This window comes from Periophthalmus magnuspinnatus, chromosome 14 (genome assembly GCF_009829125.3).
Source record: "Periophthalmus magnuspinnatus isolate fPerMag1 chromosome 14, fPerMag1.2.pri, whole genome shotgun sequence".
Lineage (NCBI taxonomy): Eukaryota > Metazoa > Chordata > Actinopteri > Gobiiformes > Gobiidae > Periophthalmus > Periophthalmus magnuspinnatus.
Genome location: NC_047139.1, coordinates 20,838,054 through 20,852,302, shown reverse-complemented (window position 1 = coordinate 20,852,302; position 14,249 = coordinate 20,838,054). Strand labels below are relative to the sequence as shown.

Here is a 14,249-nt window from a genome sequence, read left to right as displayed (position 1 = left end):
AGAACAGGAATTCTCTATATGACCTCTAGTACAATGCATCTTATGTTATCTTGATTTTGGTATGGAGTATCAAATGTTTCCTTAGAATAGAATGAAAAATCAAGTTTGAAATTATAAAAATTGTGAAAACGTATTGAGTTCTTCATATGTTCTTGTTCCTGAACACCTTGTGTACACTTTGTATGGTTTGGGGAATGTTTTAGGTGTGTATGAGCAATAGAGCCATTCCACTGTGCTCTATGAGTGCTCCGAACTTGAACCCTCAATATCTCGATACTACTCAGAACATGGATATAACCTTGTAGTTCTATGGTGTATGAGTGTGTGTGTGTGAATGGGTGAGTGCTTTCTTGATGTAAAGTGCCTTGAAGGTGGAAAAGCGCTATAAAAAATGTGACCATGTACCATTTATTCTACCCTAAAATACAATCTTATCAAAAACATTACCATCAGGACAGGTTTCATTTGTCTAACACATTTACATCTGCACTCAATACGATCGCTGCGAATGTTTAAATCTGTGTTTGTTTGTTTGTTGCAGGAGTCGGATGGCCAGGGCTGCCCGTTCTGCCGCTGTGAGATCAAAGGCACAGAGCCCATCATCGTCGACCCCTTTGACCCCCGGAACGAGGGCAGTAAGTGCTTCTTCCTGGAACGCCACAGCTGCCCCCTGCTCGACCTAGACGAGGACGAGGACCGAGACGAGGGTCTGGTCATAGGTAATATCCGGAAGGTAAGAACACTCTGGATTTAGATTCATTTAACAGCAGCAGGAATATGACACTGCATTTTTATTAGTGGTGTGTGAAGGTAAGCCAAAAATGTTCTTACTATTTTCTTACTACTAGGAGAAACCACCCCAGTATAATTACTATAGGAAAACGTCTCAACAAGTCTCAACTTACAAATATTTAGGGTTTCAGTTGGACGATCATATGAGCTGGCACGAGCATGTGACGAGTGTGTGTGCCAAGATACACCAGCGTCTGTAGGAGATTAAGGGTGTTTGGGTGTCTTCACACAGATATAAGGCAGCGTCCACCAGTAATCTGACCAGAATTGAAGAAACGGCTTGGATGAGCAGCGAAACATCTTCCCTCCTACAACTTTTTATCCAGTTGACAGATTTTATATTTTTCTTTTGCTGTGAATCAGACCTGGACGACTGAGGCGTTGCACAGATAACAATTTTGTACATTTAAAATACTTTTTTGGAAATAATTCTGCTTTATGGTTTGGTTTCGTTTATCATCTATATTTACTTCAGCAATATGTTGCACTTCAAAATTTGTACTTGCGGAACTGGCCTAGACCAGAGGTGACAGAGCTTTTTCTGTGGTAGCATCCACACTATGGAACAGCGCCCTCTGCCTGTCAGATCCTCTCAGTCATTAACACAGTTTAAGACTAGACTGAAAAACCACCTCTTCTCCCTGGCATTTAATACTAGACATGATATCATGGTTTTTATTGTTCTTTTCCTATGTATGGTGTTATCTGTATATTTGTTTTTTATTGACTTTTATGTGAAGCACTTTGGTCAAATGAAGTTGCTTTAAATATGCTGTATACATAAACATGAATTGAAGGAATGGGGATTATCAAACCTTTTCAGGCCAGGTACTGCCTATCTGTCAGAAAATATCTGGAACTTTGTTAAATATGACTTTGCAATACTAGAAAACTTTCTCGTTGGCACCAGAATATGGATAGTACATATGCATACATATTTATATTTCCAAATGTATAGTTTGTAATGTGTGTGCAGTTTATGGACAATCCTAATTTTACAGTGTCCACCTGTCAACAGTGGTGACTGAAGTACTCAATTTTATTACTTAAGTAAATGTACAGATACAGAGGTAAAACATTACTCAAGTACAAGTAAATGTATCACATGAAAAAATTTACTTATGTAAAAATATTAAGTATCCGTTTAAAAATGTACTTATGAGTAAAAAAAATAGTGTTGTTCAGTTGTTAGTTTTAAATGTAGAGATATTGATTAAAAATTACACATATTTTGGTCAACAGTAACAATACAAATCAATTTGTTAGTTTTTCTCTTGAATTTTGTGTTTATTATTTTTATTTATTTTTGTTTGCTCAAAGCCAAAGCTTGAACTCAAAACCTTTAGACAGGATGCTTCCATGAACATGGTAAAAATAACCCCTCAAATCATATGAAAAGTATTTTTACTTTTCAGTCCAGCTCAAAAATGTAGTGGAGTTAGAAAGTACCTGCTCTCAAATGTAGTAGTAAAAGTAAAAAGTATCCACTGTAAAATGTACTTAAGTAAAGTACACATACCTAAAAATTCTACTTAAGTACAGTACTTTACTATTTGTACTTGATTACCTTTCACAACTGCCTTTTAAAGTAAATGAATTAAATCAATTTAATTTAAAAAAAACAATTTAAAAAACATAAAAAATTGTGAAACCATTTAACCATTTCAGATTTGCAATAACATAGTATTTATTTCATATCAAATATCTGTGTTACTGTGTTCCCTGCAGCACTGTCCCGAGCGTCAGAATTCCCCCATGGTGTCTCCCAGCTCGTCTCCTGTGAGCCAGCACAGGAAAACCCACGTCCCAGACTCCGCCCACTGCAGCTCAGGCCCCGCCCACTGCATTCAGCACCTTGGCCTGCCCCCCGTCCCCCCACGACTGGACCTGATCCAGAAGGGCATCCGCTCCCCGTCTGCCAGCCCCACCGCCTCCCCCAAGGTCAGCTTCTCACATCTGCACTGTCTATACACGTACATCAGAGCATGAAGCCGAACAGCATGGGAGAATGAGATGTTTAACGTAGGGCTGAACGAAAAGGACCAGAATATATGTTGCAGTTTTCTGACAAGCATTGAGATTAGGTTTGTGATCATAGACTGTATATATAAATGGACATACTTAACCTGCTAGCCACCACGTTCCAAATAGGAAGTGAGCATGGGTGCGCTTCCGACTCCATCGACTCTGTAAATCAAAATATGAACATTAATAACAGACAAATCAGGCGCCTTCTTTCCCCGAGGTTGCTCCCGTTAGCGTTAGCAACAAGTTTGATTGACAGCGTTGCTAACCACCTGTTCCATGCTAGACCAGCGATGCGGTCAGGAAGGGGTGTTACCTTCAACAGCCTCGCTCCAGATTGGCTCTATGATACTCGCGGTCAGAATTCCAAATGGTGTTCCGGCTCCAAATTCGCTGCCTGCTAACCTTGATTAGCTTCATTTGACTGGATCTGAACTCAGTGGTTGCGCCACACTCACTTTTTTATACAGTCTACGGTTTACAGTAATAATTAGACTGATGGTAACTATGGAAACAGTTGTATAATGTTAAGTTATCAGGGTTGACTGCTTTTATCAGTGAGCTAACTTCAGCCATGAGACATCTGTTGCTGGAAATGTTTTACTACCATTGCATACACTCAAATTTATCTGTTCATTTAAATATTTTCTGAAGAGACACAAATTTATTGGAGACACAACCAAAGCAAGTACTAGAAAACAAAAGATGAGATATGGAAACTAGTATAAAGATGATTACTAAAGGTTAAATGTAGCCTATACAGTCACTTCTTTATACATCTATGGTTGTGATTTATTTCTTAATAATTGGATTTCGTTCAAAGTTCACATGTTAGAGAAGAATTCTGAACTAACAAACTAATACAATAATTACATTTCAGAACATGTTGATATAGATCTTAACTACAGGGTTAGCCATTATACAGATATTTTTATTTTAATGTTCACTCTTTAAATAAAGAGTGAACATTACATTACAGTACCTTTAAAATGAACAGTGAGTTAACATAATATAACTTCAATATATATTTTGAATCCATCACTAAAGTTTATAATTTTACTTTGGGCATGGGCAGTCGATGGGATACATGTAGAGATAATAACAATAATAACTGTAGTAACTGTTACCCATAGCAACCATAATGTAAACAAGGGACAAAGCTTGTGTAATTTACATAACAGTTATAATTTAACAAATAAAAATGTACGGCAGCACTGTTTCTTGTGGGTAAATTGTTCTAGAGATTCATTTTAAGAACTCAGCATTACTTCAAATATTTTTCAGCTTTTTTTCAACTTTTCTTCACAAACTGCCACTTGACTAAGCTACAACTGGAGTATAGATTCACCACAAATACAATCCAATCAAACAAAGTTCTAATTTACATATGAATGAAATATAAACCTGTCTGTGCACTTAAAACATGGCTAAAAAATGACTTCTGAAAGGAAAACGGTCCTTCATTTCAAAGACCAAGGTTAGAACAGGATTGAGGAATAGTGCGTTGAATAGCCATGAGTAATACAGACAAAGGTCAAACCACATCAAAAGAGAAATATCAAAGTTTGGAATGTTAAAATTGACTGAAATGTTGTTTTGTAACCCTGTATTTAGTAATAGGCCCTTTTCACGGAGCTGCTCGGCGTGTTCAGCTTCTCTCAAAATCTGCTCACCATTTATTCTCTGTGAAGATTTAGCAGAATCTGGCTAAAATAAATAAAATCAATATTTAAATATTAGATAGCAGACAGCAGGATACAAATGAATGATCACAGACAGCATGTTAAGACCTTTACGACGATGTAAGCACTTAATTGGAGGAAACTTGTGTTATTACCTTATAAAAGAGATTTGTGTCTCAAAACTAATGCTATGCTAATCTACATCTCAAAATAGAACAAAACAACTTCATGAAAATACATTTAATGACATATGCATTGTTTTTCTGTGCAAAATCATTCAGATTGTAGTGTTATTTTAACATCACTAATTCATTAGTTTTACCGTGATTGTGAGAGCTGGAGTAGTGAACAGCTCTTATAAACTCATCACAGTGAGTAATTAGGATGCTCGAAATGCATGAAATGAACTAGTTGTGTTTTTCTTCATGCTCATCTCAGCGTTGTAACTCTGTCTCCTCTGTCACCAGTCCTCCCCAGGTATGTCTCGGAAGCAGGACAAACCTCTGCCGGCCCCCCCTCCCCCTCAGCGAGAGCCCCCTCCCCCTCCTCCACCCGAGCGACCCCCTCCCGTCCCCCCGGAGTCCCGCCTGTCATGGCTCTCCACCCCTCTGTCCTCGTCCATCTCCTCCTCCTCCACCAGTGCCCTGCCCGACTCGCACCTGTCCAAAGACCTGCACCTGTCGGACTGCTACCGCGCCCCTGCCACAGAACATCCCGCCCAGCTGGGACTGAGCGGGTGCCCCCACCTCCACCGACGCCCGGAGAGCTGCCCCTCCATCGGGTCCACACGGAACCACCACAGAGAGGGGAGTTCAGACAGCAGTAAGGTATGTTTAAATGAGCCGGAGTGGTCCTGTTTTCAGTCTTTATATGGTCAGTGTTTAACGTGGTTTAACTTATTCTGACTTAATACATATTTTAGATAGATGCCCTTTACAAATGCAGAGGCAGTTAGTTACATTTCCACGGACCCGTAGGTTGGTGGGTCGAATTCCGCTCTCGACGTAAACATCATTGAGAGAGATCCATTGACCCACAACAAGTGGGTAAGAAAGATGTTAAAATCACATAAATCAAAACATACATAATCACAAACAGTCATCATAAAATTAAAGTAACAGTACTTTTACTTGAGTACAGGTTTGTCTGCTCTGCTCACCTCTTTTGTAATAACAATACTATGCACTTCTGCATATTGGCCAATTGGACAAGTCTGTGTTTTCCTGGTTTTCTCCTGGTCTTGAGGCAGAATCCACCGGGGACACTGAATGAGACGAGCTGATTCTGCCTATTCAGAACTACAGTATTACAAAGCAGGAGAGGGAACAATAACCCAAAAACACGACAGCTTTTATTATACTGTTTTCTATGAGCGTTACACTTTGCAACGTTCTGCTCATCCCACAAGGCAGTTTTGTTTCTTAATCCCAAATGGGCGATTGTCTGAGGTGAACCTGTTCTCTGCTTCCAAGTTGGATAGTTCCCCGTTCCCCACAGCCAGGACTAGCAGTTGTTTGGCCTGTATTTATGCACGATTCTGAATACCATATGTACTGTAGTGTAAAAGTACATAAAGAGTATATGGGGTGACAGTATCTCAGTTGGTTTGTCCACTGATCTGAAGGTTAGCAGTTCAAATCCCGCTCTCGACATAAAACTTCTTTGGGAGAGTGGTCAGACTGAGCGGTCCACTGACCCACAGTTTGGCGATGAGATTCCAGCTCCAGTAGAGAGATTCTCAGTTTACATTAGTTAAGTGGCAATTTATGGAAAAAAAGTTGAGAAGAAAATACAGGAAGTAAATCTATTATTACCCATTAACTATTATTATTAAAAATCTTGGTACTATTTCCCACAGCGCACTTAGTTTTATTACTTTTGCCAGTTACGATACTCATCACTGTGATCTATACGGCACGGATGACTGGACCTCACTGCAGACCCGCAGACGTATACACACCCACATCTTCATTTACAAAGTTATATTTTCCACAGCATCTCACCTCCCTCATTCAGTTCAATTCTCTATCATTACCATCATTACCATACCAGGTCTCCGGAGAGGCTGGCCCTAGCAGTACAGCAAAGCTACACAAAGCAACGGAAAACTGCTTTTAAATTCCATGCCCCTTATTTATGGAACACTCTCACAAACCAACTAAAGCTGAACAATGTAATTCTCTTAAGTGAATGTAAACACACTGTATCTGTCATTTTTTCAGACTCATGTAATTGTTTTAACTGAACGATCGTCTACATTTTACTATGCGTTTTATTAACTGTAAATGTTTATATTTTAACTGTGTACTCAGGGCTGCCTTGAAAATGAGACACAATCCCAATTAAACATCCTGATAAAAGAAAATAATTACATATATGTAAAACTTTTATGAATATTTAGCACAGATACTGTCCCATCAAACCAAGTCAGTATTAGACAGTTATCGAGGGTTTGGTTGCTTTGGTAACGCACTTAATAATACAAATATGATTTCATTCACACCCTTTACGTAATGTGAGGGTCAGCTGGTGTGAGGCTGGCGAGTACATCCAACTCTGACCTCAGTGGTGTTCCCTGGGGTGTAATGCTAACTATAAGCACTGCTCTGTCTGAGGCGTGTTAGACTTTAATACAAGCTTTATTTCAACACAGTCTGACCAGAAAGAGCTGGTTTAGTTAGAAATGCAACAGGTGAGATGATTTGTGCTCATAAAAATGTGTCTCAAAAATAAAATTACACTCATAAGCAAGCTAGCATTAGCAGAACAGTTTTTTAGTTAGCCAGTCTTACTTTTTTGTTGAAAATCAAACTCCTAAACAGGGCCATGAATGCTCCTATTGATCTCAGGCTCCTGAAAATGTGTTGTTTCAATCAGTTTTGTATTTTTTCTTGAGTTTTCTTCTTAAAACCTGCTCCAGAGTGGCTCTTCTATGACTTCTAGCCTCAATGAGCTCCATTTGACAGGAGCTAAACGCTATAGGTGACGTCAGACTCACTTACTCCACTTCTCTATACAGTCGATGTGTCAAATCCACTTTAATTTCCATTTCTCTTTCTACAAGTCTAATAATAAATGCTTTCTTCTGCTTTAACACCATCCAAACTAGCTCACAATCGGATTAGCCTTTCCATTTTCTGACCAAAATAATTAAAAATGCTTTTGTTTCATGTTGCACAAATCCATTTACATTCTTGTCCTTTATTTACGCACTGCACTGACACTGTGTGAGATAGAGCTGGGCCTTGTTTTTGAGCTAAGTCACATGTTTTTACTTTTTAAACATATTCAGGAGGGATTCTGTGTCAGGACGGGTTTAATAACTCATACTTTATGACAGCGATTGTGCAAAATAAAAACAAAAGGCCTGAATAAAACCCAGTCATTTTGCTGATAAGGTGCAAACAGTCTCAGAATATTAAAATCCACCGCTATTCTTCTAATAAGTAAATATTGCCAGACTGAATATAAATACGATCATCTTGGCCTCATAAAAGAGAGGAAAGGAGCTGACCATTCACAACAGAAATTCTCCCAGCCACAGTTATTGCTATGGAAATGGCTCTGGTCTAGTGTGTGTATCTGCATAATTCGGCCCTCACTCAACTTTAGAGTTATACAACGACACACAAGCTAATTTGCTAACTCACTACCTCACTGCGCTACTGGGGCAGTCTTTGATCACTCCAGCCGCCCCGTGGAGAGCATTGTTCCGTTGGCTAATATGCATCTTTTTGATTTGTTATTTATGTTATGTTATTTATGTTGCTTTTGTTGTGTTTTAATGCAACTTAAATGTCCTATATTTTGCAAAACTGACTCTTCTTAGCTTTAAGTCATGTTATAATGTTGTTACGTCATCAAAAACATACCAGGAGTTGTGTTTTGTTTCATTCACACATGTTTGAGTAACACTTTATTATTAGTGTGTCCACATCTCCAAAGCTCAAAATGCTCTGTTCTGTTATACTATTTTTAAAGGAGCATTATGTAACCTTTCTGGTGGAGGATGCACTAATGCACTAACTGCTTGTCGTCATGGAGATGTTATTGCTTTACCTAGAATGTATCACAGCATTTTACTTTTTTTTTTTTTTGCATCTTTTCAATTAGTTTTTAATTACTCAAAAATACCCTGGAAAAACATGCCTTTATTACTGTGAATGGGCTCGCCAATTCACAGATCTGACCTATAACTTGGCTAAGATGTTTCACGTGTTTGTCTCCATCGAGTTAGACAAGTTTAATGCCATATTTAGAAACATTCTAGGCAAAGCGGCAAATTGGCTCCGGGGGAATACCCAGGACACACCTAGGCGGATTATGTCTCTCGGTTGGCCTGGGAACGCCTTGGGGTCCCACCGGAAGAGCTGGAGGAAGTGTCTGGGGTGAGAGAAGTCCCCGCTTAGACTGCTAACCCTGTGACCCAGCCCCAGATAAGTGGAAGAAAATGGATGGACAGATGGATGTATTCTAGGCAAAGCAATAACATCTCCACACAGACAAGCAGGCAGTGGAGAAGTTACATAGTGAACCTTTAACATTGGGGTTGTTTTATAATCCCTGGGGTTGCAATTTTCTTTTATGTATTCATATTTTAAAAGGCCATTTTAGCCCAAAATTAAAGTGAAAATGAGGGTTGGTTGCTTTGGTAACACTTACAATACAAATATGATTTCATTCACACCCTTTACGTAATGTGAGGGTCAGCTGCTGTGAGCCTGGTCAGTACATCCAACTCTGACCTCAGTGGGGTTCAGTGATACTTTGCAGCTGATGTCATCAACTTCCCCCGGGGGTGTGGTGCTAACTGCAAGCACTTCTCTGTCTGAGGCTTGTTAGACTTTAATCTGAGGTTTATTTTAACATAGTCTGACCAGAAAGAGCTGGTTTAGTTGGAACTACAACATGTGAGATGATTTGTGCTGTTTAACACGTCTCTCACACACAAAATTAGAGCCACAAGCTAGCTAGCATTAGCCAAGAGTCTTTCAATGAATGCTCAGATTGGTCTCAGGCTCCTGAAAATGTTTTGTTTAAATCCATTTTATATTTTTTCTTGAGTTTTTAACTTAAAACTTTTTTGACAGTGTTTGCTAATGTGTGCATTGTGTCACCATGGTCACTGCTGAATATTCCACCATAGAGACACATGTAGAACCCCTCCCTCAGCATGATGTCACTACAAAGTATCAATAGCACAGCTTTTTAATATATCCTGAACATTTTAGGATCCTTGGTAGATTACAGCTCATTTTAAATTATAGCACAGATAGCACGCTATCACAGTTACTCTATAAGTTATTTAGTTAAGGGTAGTGGTTTTCCCAAACACATTTTTATTTTTGGACCACTGCTTTGTACTTCTACTTGAGTAATTTTGAAGTAACATTATTTCTACTTCTGGGGTAAAGAAACACTCTGAATTTCTTCTGGTTGTTTATTTTCTGAACACAAGGTTCTACTGTAGGCCATAACCCACCACAAAACAAGAGCAAAACAACAGCAGTCTCAACTCACTAGAGTCTCCAAAACAGATCAATAACCAATTGAACCTTCATATTGTCGTCATAGCAACCACGTGTCACATATAAAATCATGTATATTAAAAACAAAAGCTGTCACCCCAACAGTTACTCTTTAAGTTACTGAGTAGTACTTTTCCCAAATACTTTTTTACTCTTCTTGGACCACTGCTTTATACTTCTACTTGAGTAATATTATTTTCAAGTAACGTTACTCTTACTTGAGTAAAACTTTTGGCTGCTTTATCTCCTCTGGTCCTGGGTTACAACTAATCTGTGTTATACTTGGCATGACTCCAAAACACACACATATTGTAGCAAATGCTTGTTTGAAATTCTGTTATGTAACTTTCCTCTATACATCTTGTAGAAAACATTGTTGTTGTACTGATAATACACATACTGCTCGTTGTCTCCATAATCTTTCAGCTGTCTTTTGTCAAGCGTAAGGCCATGTAGTCCAATTATGTCTGTATCTCTACAGGGTTTGCATAGAAACTGAAATCTCACCCAAACAGCTTTTTCCAGGTTACTAGGAGAGTGTAGTACTATTGTTTTAAATAATAAAGCAAAAGGTTTGACACTCAGTTCATCATACTGGCAAATTAAAGGTCCACTGTGTAACTTTCCTGGTGGAGAGTCTGTCACCTGCTTATCATCATGGAGATCTTATTGCTTTGTCATGAATGCTCCATAGTATGGCAGTAAAATGATCTATCTCCGTGGAGACTAGCAGGTGAAGGTCAGATCTGTGGAGCGGCAACCCCCCTGCAATGTAAAACTTTTATTAAGCATTATTGTAAGCATTAAAACACCTGCATTGACTACATGCAAAAATAGACCAGTTAAATACCATACGGTGGAACATTACAGGAAAAACAATAACATCACCATGGTGACAAATGGCAGAATCAGAAAAGTTACATAGTGTACCTTTAACTTAATTGATGTCATAAAAAGTTGTTTTTCATCCAAAATACAAAACAGTACATTTTGCAAAAACAGGTAAACAGTGGAACATTACAGGCAAAACAATGACGTCACCATGGTAGTAGAATCAGAAATGTTACGTAGTGCACCTTTAACTTAATTCATGTCATAAAACATTTTCATGTGTCCAAAATACAAATTATTTTAAACACTACATTTTTAAGACCAGTTAAATGCCATACAGTTACAGGCAAAACAGTAACATCACCATGGTGACCAGTAGCAGAAACAGAAAAGTTACATAATGCACCTTTAACTTAATCCATGTGATAAAATGTTTTTTCGTGGATCCAGCATACAAATGATTTTAAGCGGTCCATTTTGCAAGTGCAGGTGCGGGTGTATTCTCAAACAGTGCCTTCCTTTCACTCTCTTCCTCTGTGTTTTGTGCCATTGCAGCCTTTTTCCAACGGCGTTCAAGTGAGTGATGAGTATGACATCCTGCCGTCACACCTCTCCCCAACTCAGCCCTGCCTCGCCAACAACCACAAGTGAGTACACACACGGCCAGCACTAAAGCCACAGCATCGATCAACACAAACAGGTTTTTTTTTATTATTTTTTTATTACTTTTTTGTGCAGGTGACCGAAAAAACACAAAAAATGTAATAACAGTATAGTGTGACACAAGCAGGGTTCATGTAGGCCTGGATGATATGCTAAAAAATAAACAATATTACAATTTTCTTGTTGCCTGATCATGATTTCAATTTCACTACGATTTTTTTTACTATTTGGGGAAAAAACATTGAATTGTGTTTTTTGCGACTGAGAATAGATTTTCGTTCTATGTTTAAATAATAAGATTTTTGAGCTGGAATCACACCTCCAACCTCCAAACTCTACCAACTAAGCTACTGTCAACCAAACAAACACAATCTTTCATTCTATTTATTTATTGCAGCTCGTGCTTTGTAACATTGCACATTTAAAATATTTTTTTAGAATAATTTAATATTTTTCTCCAACTCCAAATCCAACTGCAAAATGTGTTATCATGGCAGACCTACGTAGCCCTTGTTTCACATACTGTCAATAATTCTCTTCCAAGTGATCTCACCACACATCCTGCCTCCTATCCCTCTCTCCTCACTAAGTTGTACCTTCCTCTTCCTCCCCACTGTGGTTTCTGAAGTCTTGTAGCCTTGGGGAGAAGTCCTGGTTTGAAACGGCTTTGAAAAACGATGTCTGTAGAGCTAATAGCCTTTTAGCTGCGGCCTGAATTAGATTAGGTCTCTCTGTATCAGGCTCCATTCGCAGGCGGGGAAAGAGCTGTCACTTGTGATGAACCTCCAGCCCACCAGGGAAGCTATGCCGCCACTCGACACTATTCACTCTTGTAAAGCACTGTGGCTGTGATGAGCGACATGGCTACCCCCTTGTACAGAGCCACCCCATTTAATATACAAGATCATGTGTTTGGATTATGTAACTGTGGTAAGGTCCAAACATTCGTGAACCCGGCTTGACACTTAACCATAGACTGTATATATAAATGGATATAGTTACCCTGCGAGTCGTCATGTTCCAAATAGGAAGTGAGCATTGGAGCGCTTCCAACTCCATCGGTTCTGGTACCAATTCACTTTACATTGAAAAACATGTTGCGCCTCTCTCCGTAATGTTAGTTTCACCTTTTAAAATGCCCCAAAATTAAGTGAATCCATGGAGAGCGATCCAAGTGCATTACTGCTTACTCAGATATTATGTTGTTCCCTCATCAAAAACATGCCTGAAGAGGTTTTAGATGTCATCCACGCATGTTTGAGTAACTTGGCGATCTCACCTGGGCCCTTTTTAAATCCTCCTTACGGATAGCTGCAAGATTCTGTCCGATGCTCCGCCCACAAGTCCACGTCACCCATGCTCCCATAGGACAATCCTCCATAAATATACAAAAATATGATACAAAACTCTACATAACAACTTGACAAACCTGATGTGATGTGCAGTAGTTTCATTAGCCTGTTGCATGCTAATTGTGTTGTGATAGCGCTCTGAAGGGGGTGTGATTTAGCACGGAGAGCAAAGGGAGGGAGGAATCAAAATGTCAAAAATGAAAGTGAAACTCATAAAACATTATTTTTTTTATTTTTTATTTTTGGTGAATATAGCATTTTCAAAATGATAAAAGGTAACATGGTGAGCTAAATATATTATGTGCTACAGTTAATACTCCATAGAAGTAAAATACCGCCTCTTTAAGTAAGGAGCCATAGACCACAGAATAATCCATTTTACGACAAAGAAATTGCAAATCCAACGTGAGAACAAATTAGTTCTCATACAAAACGCCTCTTAATACCTCAGTTTTATTTGCACTTGAAACCTCAGCTTACTTCTTACAACAGTCACTCACCTTGAGCTAGCAACACGCTCGTAACTTCACAAAAGATTTATTTCCAAAAAACATGAAGGGGCTCTCAAAGTTTTAAACTGTTATTTTTCCTGGCAGGCTCCTAAACCTTTATTTTCAGAAGGGATTTACGAAACAATGTGCCAATATGTTTCTGTGGCTCTGGGTTGAAAGTAAGAAATTACGCAGCCCCGGCAGCGTCTGTTCTGCCTGTGTAATCACTCACTCAACTGACTGGAGGAGTTCCTGTACTTTGCCCCTCTGTAGCTCCTGATTATTTCGGGTCCAAACCACATGTTTTTTGCCTGATAATCCCACTATGTTCACACCCCCATGCAGTAAAAGTACTTTATGAGTTGTTCTGTTAAAGCTGCAATGCGTCACTTTCAACTAGAGCTGCAAGACTAAGCGCAACTGAATCGAAATCGCATTAGGTTCCGTGCACAGTAGCGCTTAGCAACCTCACTGTTGGCGTTACTACTTCCTGGTAAATGTTATCTCTGGAGTTTTTGCAGAGTCGCTCTAAACTGAATAAATAAAAAATAAAAATAAGGTATTGGACAGGGAACTGTGGGTGGATGTCATTGACAATATGTTAAAAAAATACACAAATAAAATGAATACTTCACCAGAGAACAATTCTGTGTTTAGAAAGAGACATGTTTGTGTCTCAATGCTAACACTAATGCTAATTTTGAGGCATAATACATATTAAAACAACACCACCAACTGAAGTATTCTACATTTAAAAGTAATTGTGTTCATTTTAATTAATTTGAATTTTAATAAGTTGTTAATTTTATATTGTTCAATTTTAATAAAAGTGACAGTTAGTTTTGAGACACAGTGAGCTAGCTAGCATGCTGCTGTGGAGAGAGT

The 14,249-nt window shown here is 38.8% G+C and overlaps 1 protein-coding gene across 2 annotated transcripts in view; it reads left to right on the top strand.

The window, feature by feature from the left end:
- The window catches only part of cblb (Cbl proto-oncogene B, E3 ubiquitin protein ligase), a 125,375-nt gene that overhangs the window by 89,481 nt on the left and 21,645 nt on the right, over positions 1-14,249 (top strand). For both annotated transcript variants that reach the window (XM_055226843.1, XM_033978491.2), the window contains exons 10-13: positions 542-733; positions 2,521-2,733; positions 4,967-5,326; positions 11,414-11,505. In XM_055226843.1, coding sequence (XP_055082818.1) covers positions 542-733; positions 2,521-2,733; positions 4,967-5,326; positions 11,414-11,505 — 857 coding nt within the window. The remainder of the gene's footprint in view (positions 1-541; positions 734-2,520; positions 2,734-4,966; positions 5,327-11,413; positions 11,506-14,249) is intronic.